This window comes from Cricetulus griseus, chromosome X, assembly GCF_003668045.3.
Source record: "Cricetulus griseus strain 17A/GY chromosome X, alternate assembly CriGri-PICRH-1.0, whole genome shotgun sequence".
In the NCBI taxonomy this organism is placed as follows: domain Eukaryota; kingdom Metazoa; phylum Chordata; class Mammalia; order Rodentia; family Cricetidae; genus Cricetulus; species Cricetulus griseus.
Genome location: NC_048604.1, coordinates 31,546,287 through 31,555,859, shown reverse-complemented (window position 1 = coordinate 31,555,859; position 9,573 = coordinate 31,546,287). Strand labels below are relative to the sequence as shown.

At 48.4% G+C, this 9,573-nt stretch overlaps 1 protein-coding gene across 1 annotated transcript; it reads left to right on the top strand.

Moving 5' to 3' along the window:
• The first annotated feature begins 1,609 nt into the window (after positions 1 to 1,609).
• Positions 1,610 to 9,357, top strand: LOC113837550. The gene is given in 3 exon segments (XM_027431932.1): positions 1,610 to 1,685; positions 5,358 to 5,588; positions 5,726 to 9,357. Coding segments are annotated over 3 exon segments (3,939 nt in total).
• Positions 9,358 to 9,573: the final 216 nt, after the last annotated feature.

The following is a 9,573-nucleotide window of genomic DNA, read 5'->3' as shown; positions in this document are numbered from 1 at the left end:
AAATTAATCCTTTGAAAAAGTGACATGAGCACTTCTTCATACATTGAGAAGCAAGTTAGGGCGAAGATGATGTATGGCTCCCTACAGGGTGAATGGCACTGCCCTGGAAACAATCTATACGAAGAGCAAGGACAAGCAATTCGTTGGCACTAAATAAATTTGCCAGGCTCAGAATCCTGTTAATCATACACTCATACAACACCTCTTTACCATAAATGGAAGGAGGTATTTTCCAAATGCAAATAAAAGGAAATCTGACTATCTCTTTCAAGCCCTGGGAGAATAATTATTAAATTAGTATGGTAGACATATTTGCTACAATAGCATTTTACTAGTGTTTTTTGTTTGCTTGTTTTTGTTTTTGTTTTTTGAGACAGGGTTTCCCTGTGGCTTTGGAGGCTGTCCTGAAACTAGCTCTTGTAGACCAGGCTGGCCTCGAACTCATAGAGCTCCGCCTGCCTCTGCCTCCTGAGTGCTGGGATTAAAGGCATGTGCCACCAATGCCTGGCTGCATTTTACTAGTCTTAACAAAATTAGGCTCAATTGTGGTTACTACTTTCCCAGTCACTATCCAAGGGAATTCAATAATAACCTTCCTACCTGATACATCCTGAAGTCTCCTTCATGTAGAAGCCTATGAACTAGCCAGCAATAGGACAAACACTTGATCATTCCAGAGAATAAAGATAGTAGTTCAACCGTTCAATACAAATGGCAAAAAAGAATGAATGCTTCAGAAGCTCATGTGGCAGGTTGCTGAAGACACTGAAAAATTTTGGAAGGAAATGAAGAGATAATGGCAGTAGGCAGACAATAGTTCCACAATGTTCTATAAAATCATTTTTAGGCACTGAAGGTAAAAAGTTAAATGAAGCAGATACATTTCCAGAATGACTAACAGTCTGCAAGTGCACAAACAGATTAGTTTATGGGATTGCAGCTTCACAATGGTAAAGACTAGGAAGCCATGATATATTGAGGAAGTGGTTAAATAATTTACTATACCCTAATTTTGTCTTCAATGAATTCTTATTTGAGGCACTTCTAGGAGCAGACTACTAGATCAATGACAACATATTTTCAGTATGTATCCTAGATATTAGACCCGTTAATAAGCTTATTGTCATTTGTTCATTTTATTACAGCCATGGGCCTAATACATACAGGAAAGTGTTAATTAGCCTAATGAGAGGGGGGAAAAGCATAAATTAGAAAAATTCAATAGGCTAAAAGTAGACTTGAGCTTTGACCTTCAATTTTTCAAATGCTAAGCCTTCTCAGCAAAGTACTTGCTTAATGCCATATTTTCACCCCTGACTCCATCTGAGATGGCTCAAAGGTATATGTAAGAAGAAAAACGAGCAAAAGCAAGGATAATTAAGAATAAGAAACTAAAAGAAGTAAGCCATAATGATAATCTATAAAGTCAAAGAAAAGATAACAAATAAAAAGTAACTTTGCATATACAAGGTCCCAAGAGAGACCCATGAGTACCAGCTTGCTCCAGTTTCCATTGCGGGTGAAGGAGATCACACTGGGTGGGTATTGAAGTGAAGCTGTGTTCTGTTCTAAGCTCCTCTTTATTATGCAAAATAATGAATTTCTCGTGATGCCTGGCCTGGGTGGCTCCATTTTACCAGCAGCTTTTGACTCCATTTTAAGGCTGGAGCACACTGAGCATCTGAGTGAGCATATGAACAGTACTGTCATTCTAGGACCACCCACACAACATAGACGGACAAATGAGAAGGTGCCACTATATATAAATTTATCTGGGTGAATTGAGACCATAGGAGGATATGGGATTATTAAAACCATATCAGGAAGCTGGGTGATTAAAAGTCGAGTTATTAAAAAGGTTTTCAGGAAGCTGATATTAAACATGGTGACACACATCTTTAATCTCAGCACTAAGTGTTAGACCCCTGGAAAACTCAGGCCTCCGGGGTCCCAGCCCAGGACCGCAGTCACCCCAATCACTAGGCAGATTCGAAAACTTCCTGCAAACTACATGAGGCTTTATTGTTGTTTAACAAGCTAACTCCATGTTAGGTTAGGTCCAGTCTTTCACCCACCCACCATGGCAGATGGCTAGCAAAGACAGCTCAAAGGGGCTGCAGACAGATCTTGTAGGGCAGCGTAAGGGGAGTGTCTAGGGGTATGCACAGGTTCAGGATTGGTGTGCCTCCAGGCTTGGAGGGCTTGCCCTGTGTTGATTGGTCAACTGGATGTTATGGCCCATAGGCCCTCCCAGGGTGGTTGCTATGCTCTCTACGTCATTGCTGTGCGCTTGTCTGTAAAGCACATCCAGAGTCCTAAAGCATAGTACCACCAGCTAACTTCTGATTGGTTCCTTGCCACGAGGCAGGCATCTGACCTTAGTGACTAAGACAAGGTCAGACAAGCTGTTATGGCTGCCAAAATGGGGAGCTGGTCCCTTCATAAGGAGGCAGAAGCCTCTGTGATTTGAGGCTAGCCAGGCCTAAACAGAGAGCAGAGAATTTCCCAGCCACCAGCTATGACACAGTGAAATCCTGTATCAGTCAGGCAGTGGTGGAGCACTTGGAAGAGGCAGGCAGATCTAATAAGTCCGGGGACAGCTTGGTCTATTAAACAAGTTCCAGGACAGCCAGGACCATCTCACAGAGAAACCCTGTCTCCTGTCTCAAAAAAACAAAATAAAAAAATCATCAGGAAATATGGTTGATAACAATATGCTATATTTTAAAAGTTGTGAGATAGTATACTTTAAGTGTTCTCAAAACAAAAATGATGAATGTGTGATATAACATGTTAATTGGTTTAATTTAGCCATGCCATTGTGAACATACTGTGTTCTGTATCATAATTGTGCATGACTTTATTTATGAGCTAAATAAATGAATGGAAAAAAATAAAATAAAATAAAATATCGGGAAAACTGCATGTAAGAACTTATTGGGCATAACAAATGAAGTAAACGGAGTAACTCCCTCACCTGGACCTCATGAAGAGGACACCTTACACAGCAGTGGTAACAACACACAGACCTGCCACTTGGTGTTTGTCAAGAGATCCACAGGCAGAGAACTCCCCATGGCCACAGGGACTACATCTTGGCTTGTTCATGCCTACTGAAGTGCTGTCTGTTCACACACATGCTCAACTGTCTGGTCCTGGACCTGCTGCCCATCCATCCACCTAGTCCTTCACTGGGACTCCATCCTGTCCTTTGGTCTCTGTAGCTGGACTAACTCTATAGCTCTGCTCTTGAACTGATGGTTCACAACGCCTTGACCTCACAACTTTGGCCTCTTAATCTAATCAATAGAGACTGTCTTTACTACTCCTATAACTTCCTGAAACTCTACTGTGGCCTCTTTAATCCTTTGTACCTAGTCTGTAAACTATAAATCTGCTTATATAGACATATTTACACTGTGGGACATTTTCTTCTTTTTAAACAAAACAATAACATTTTGGCGCCCGACCCGGTTTAGGCTCTCTCTGTAGACCCTCTCCCAAAGCTAACTGGTGGGATAGTTTTTCTTTCTTTGTAACTTTTCCTGCCAGGAGCACGGGAAATCTCGGAGGTCCTAAAATCTGAACTCATAGCCCACTTCCATCTCCGCTTTTCCTGGCACTCCCTCCTGCCTACAACAGCCTGAGATGCCGGAACTCAACTCGCCGCTTTCCAACTAAGGATCTCTTGAACTCACTGATCTGCCTATTCGCTACAATCCGGTAAGATACCCAGACCGCTTCCATGGGGCAGACCCAGCGCTGTTCACTCTGGGTCCATTTTTCGGTTTCGGGCCGGGTGCTCTCAGACAGGGCAATCTGTACATTTTTTGGCCTTGCCCATGGGAAATACATTTTTACGGGATCTTTCGGTTACTGGCAGCGAGTAGGTAAATGAGCGGAGTTCTGCCTCCCAGTGGGAACTTTCTTTCACCTGAGAATGTCCCTCATTGTTCTGTTTGTTCTTTCTCTGACTGTTTGTTCTTGGTTGGCAATGTCTGCTTGAGATGCTCTGAGAGTTTTGTTTGTCTGCTGGTTTTCATTTTTCCACATGAATGAGGTTTGAAACTTTTCTGGCAACTGAGAATGTGCTTACGGGGGTCCCCATCAACCACGTGGGCTACCCTGGGGGCCACCATCTTGGTCATAACCACGTGACCTAGCTTAGGCCTACCCACTCAGTTCAGTGACTTCCACGGGCAAGCACTGCCACCTGACATCTTGCTTTTTATTTCTTTCACTTGTTGGGTGCATTTCCTAAAGGTCAGGCATGGGATCCCGCTCCAGGAGCGGTGCTTTTTTGCTTTTTTCAGTTCGGACTGCTGGGTCCTTTTTCGGTTTCGGGACAGCTGTGTCCCCTTCGGGGCCAGGCCCCTGGCAACTCCCACGGGCAGACGAGCATCCGTAGAGGAGCTTTTTGCCGGTTTTCAACTTGCCTCACCCATGGGAAATGCATAGAGGGACCTTTCTGGTTTCATCCAACAAGCAGGTAAACAGACAAAAGCGGCTTACGGTTGCCACCATTTTGGTCATGTGACCTACCTGTAGGCACGCACAGCTCCAGCGGCCTATCGAGCAAACCTGTCTGCCGGATTTTTGATTTCTGCCAGATCTTTTTGCTTTTTATTTTATTTTTTGTCTATGATTTCTTTCACCGGCTCTGTTGTTCATGGCTCGTTTACTAAATACTGTGCCTTTCCAGGGCCCTTTGTTTTGAAGGACTTTAGAATTAACAAAGAAATAACTAAGAAGAAAAACAATCCTCTCACCCTAAGAACAGGGAGACCTGACTTAAAACCTAACCAAGGTCACAATGACCCAAGCCCCTGGAATTTCTTAGCTGGCAGATATAACTCCCTTACAAGGCCACAAGACAACCTAACTGAATACCAAGAATTCCTAGAGGGCCACCCTGCCCTAGGGTCATGAGGATAGAAACAGACTATCCCACTGAGCCAGAAGACCATCCGGCCCCAAAGATAAGAGATCTCCAAAGGATCTGTGACTCTGGTCACGTACCCAAACCCCTAAAAGCCTATGGTTTTTTCTCCTATAAAAAGAGCCTGCTTTAGAGGAACGGGGCTTCTTCTTTGTCTGTCGGACTGGGAAGCCCGTTTGCGCAAACGTCCCATAATAAACTTACCTCTTGTTTTTGCATCAGCTGGACTGGACATTGAGTGTTTTTTGGGGGGGTCGTCTGATTTGTAGAGACTCCTCAGTCCGAGGGTCTTTCATTTGGAGGTCCCACCGAGATCAGGACACCCCCCAGACTCAATTTCACAGCCAGTTGGAGGTAAGACAGTCTATGTATTTGTGTGTATGTGTCTCTGTGTCTCTGTGTCTTTGTGTCTTGTAAGGAGTTTTGGTTCGGCCCAGACGAGAGTCTGAGGGCCATTTGGAGGAGGGAGAAGAGACGAAGTCTCATTTCTCTGGGGAAGCGGCCGCCCCAGACTTTGCTTCCCTCCCGCTTTGTAAGCTTTTGGTTCGGCCCAGACGAGAGTCTGAGGGCCATTTGGAGGAGGGAGAAGAGACGAAGTCTCATTTCTCTGGGGAAGCGGCCGCCCCGGACTTTGCCTCCCTCCCGCTTTGTAACTTGTTTGGCGCCAACTGTCTACCGCGGTCCGTCCTGTCTGTTGTATTTCGTTCCACTGTGCTTGTTATTCGTGTCAATCTCTGCTTCTCCCCATGGGTCAGCAACTAACTACCCCCTTAAGTTTGACTTTAGGTCACTGGCAGGATGTTTTGAGCCGAGCACGCAAGGAATCAGTAGAGATCCGGAAGAAAAAGTGGCGGACTCTCTGTTTCTCGGAATGGCCTGCTCTCAATACAGGCTGGCCGAGAGACGGTACCTTTGACCTCACTACTATCTTACAGGTCAAAACTCGTGTTTTCCAGCCAGGACCTTGGGGCTACCCCGACCAGGTACCCTATATTGTCACCTGGGAGAGCCTGAGCCGTGATCCTCCTCCCTGGGTCAGGCCCTTCCTCCCACCCCGTCTTTCGGGCCCCCGCCTGACACCTCTGCCTTCGCCTGCTCCACTTATACCTACTCCTTCTGCACCCCCTTCGACTTCTTCCCTGCTCCCCTTGACAGAGCCCCGACCTCCCAACCCTAGGCCCAAAGCCCCTGCCGTCTTGCCCGATACACAGGAGGATCTCCTCCTCCTGGACTCCCCTCCTCCTTACCCTAGTGCTGAGCAGGCAGCATCCCAGCTCCCAGCAGCTGACCAGAGCCCCCCACCACCGAGCTCTACTACCGGAGACCCTGGGGACCCGTCGCCACCGTCCACCCGACTTCGATCTCGAAGAGACAGAACACTGGAGGGGCCTGACAGCTCTGGAATCTCCCAGGCTTTTCCCCTCCGGTCGATGGGGGAGGGGCGTTACCAATACTGGCCTTTCTCCTCTGCGGACCTTTATAATTGGAAGGCACATAACCCCCCCTTTTCACAGGACCCCCAGGCCTTGACAGGTCTTATTGAATCTATCCTCATCACCCACCAGCCCACCTGGGATGATTGCCAACAGTTATTACAAATTCTCCTCACAACCGAGGAGAGACAACGGGTACTCCTAGAAGCCCGGAAGAACGTCCCGGGGCCAGATGGCAGACCCACCCAGCTCCCAAATGAAATAGATGAAGTCTTTCCCTTGATCAGACCGACAGACTGGGACATCAACACAGCAGCCGGTAGGGAGCGTCACCGTCTTTATCGCCAGACTCTGTTGGCGGGTCTCAAAGGGGCAGGAAGGCGCCCCACAAATTTGGCCAAGGTACGTGCGGTAGTTCAGGGCTTGGAAGAGACCCCCGCAGGGTTTCTAGAGCGTTTGATGGAAGCCTACAGAATGTATACACCCTTTGACCCCCAGGCTCAGGATAGGGAAGCAGATATAATCATGTCATTCATTGGACAATCGGCGCCTGACATACGCACAAAACTACAGCGCCTTGAGGGGCTACAGGGGTACACCCTTCGAGACTTAGTAAAGGAAGCAGAAAAGATTTTCAATAAGAGAGAGACTCCCGAAGAAAAGGAAGAAAGATTACGAAAGTTACAGGAGGACAGGGAGAATGTAAGAGACAAAAAGCAAAACCAAGAGCTAGCTAAAATTTTGGCCACTCTAGTTCAGGGATCAGAAAATAGACCAGGTCAGACAGGGAACCTGGGAGACAAAAGGAGAACAAGAGTGGAGAGAAACCAGTGTGCTTATTGCAAGGAAAAAGGACATTGGGTCAAACATTGCCCGAAGAATCCAAGGCAGAAGCCCACCCCAATTCTCCCTCTGGAAAAGGGAGATTAGGACAGTCAGGGCCAGGTGCCTCCCCCTGAGCCCTGGGTAACTCTTAACGTCGGGGGGCAACCCGTAACTTTCTTGGTAGACACGGGAGCTCAGCACTCAGTCCTGACTCAGACCCAGGGACCCCTGAGCACCCGGACAGCCTGGATCCAGGGTGCCACCGGAGGAAAGCTACATCGATGGACAACTGAACGTAAGGTCCACCTGAGCACTGGACACGTGACTCACTCCTTCTTGCTGGTGCCCGAATGTCCTTACCCCTTATTAGGGAGAGACCTCCTCTCTAAAGTGGGAGCCCACATTCACTTCCATCAGAAGGGTGCCACCATCACAGGAGAGGGGGGACAACCCCTCCAGGTACTGACCTTAAGGCTCGAGGATGAATATAGACTTCTAGAGGATCCCTTACCCCCCTCGCCAACCATGGAGTCTAGCTGGTTAGAAAAATATCCCCAAGCCTGGGCAGAAACAGCAGGCATGGGGTTGGCAAAAAATCAGCCTCCTTTAATTATCAACCTCAAGCCCTCAGCCACTCCAGCGGCCATTAAACAATATCCTTTGAGCCAAGAGGCCCGGGAAGGAATCAGACCACACATTAATACACTATTACAACAAGGCATCCTTAGGCCCTGTCACAGCCCTTGGAATACCCCCCTTCTCCCCATAAAGAAACCAGGTACGGGAGAGTACAGGCCCGTTCAAGACCTTCGGGAGGTCAACCGGAGAACTGAGGACATCCATCCGACAGTGCCCAATCCTTATAACTTGCTGAGCATGTTGCCTCCGAGCCACATCTGGTACACGGTGCTAGATCTTAAGGATGCATTCTTTTGCCTCAGACTGAGTCCCCAGAGCCAGCCCATGTTCGCGTTTGAATGGAAGGACCCGGAGACTGGGTTTTCTGGCCAGCTCACTTGGACACGGCTCCCCCAGGGGTTCAAAAACTCACCAACTCTCTTCGATGAGGCCTTACACCAAGACCTAGCAGACTTCCGGATCCATAACCCTAACCTGATCCTGCTTCAATACGTAGATGACCTCCTCCTGGCAGCGGAATCTGAAAAAGACTGCCTCCAAGGTACCGGGGCCTTACTGCAAAAGCTGGGGGAATTGGGGTACAGAGCTTCAGCAAAGAAAGCTCAACTTTGCAGGGAACAGGTCACCTACTTAGGATACCGGCTCCAGGGTGGCCAGAGATGGCTAACAGAGAGCCGTAAGCAAGCTGTAGCCCTGATTCCAGCACCCAAGAGCTCCCGGGAAGTTCGGGAATTCCTGGGCAGCGCAGGGTTCTGCCGTCTCTGGATCCCAGGTTTCGCGGAGCTGGCAGCCCCACTGTATCCTCTGACTAAGGCTAACACCCCTTTTTCATGGACAGAGGAGCATCAGAAGGCCTTTGATGGCATCAAAAAGGCCTTACTGTCTGCCCCTGCACTAAGCCTCCCCAACATAAACAAGCCTTTCACCCTTTATGTGGACGAAAAGGCTGGGATGGCAAAAGGGGTCTTAACACAACAGCTCAGACCCTGGAAAAGACCTGTAGCATACTTCTCTAAGAAATTGGACAATGTGGCCATGGACTGGCCCCCCTGCCTCCAGATGGTGGCTGCTGTGGCGGTTCTGACCAAGGACGCGGACAGATTGACTCTGGGTCAGCAACTCACAGTGATAGCCCCACATGCGATTGAGGCAGTGGTCCGACAACCCCCCGATCGATGGCTTTCGAATGCACGAATGACACATTACCAGGCTCTGCTCCTCAACCCAGACAGACTGCGATTCGGGGCAGCAACATCCTTAAACCCAGCCACCCTCCTTCCGGATGCGGATGCCGAAACTGCTCTGCCCCATGACTGCCGCCTAATCCTGGCCGAGACCTGCGGAGCCCGAGAAGACCTGATGGATCAACCGCTACCAGGAGCCGAGCACACCTGGTTCACAGACGGGAGCAGTTTTCTGCAAGACGGTATAGAAAGGCAGGGGCGGCGGCGGTGGACGGGCAGACTACAATATGGGCCAGTGCCTTGCCGCCAGGAACCTCAGCCCAGAGAGCAGAGCTGATTGCCCTGACCCAAGCACTCAAAATGGCTGAAGGTCGTAGAGTCAATATCTATACAGACAGCCGCTATGCCTTCGCTACAGCCCATGTACATGGAGAAATTTATCGGAGACGGGGACTTTTGACTTCAGCAGAAAAAGACATTAAAAATAAGACTGAGATCCTAGAGCTCTTGCAGGCTCTTTCTCTGCCACGAAGATTGAGCATTATACACTGCC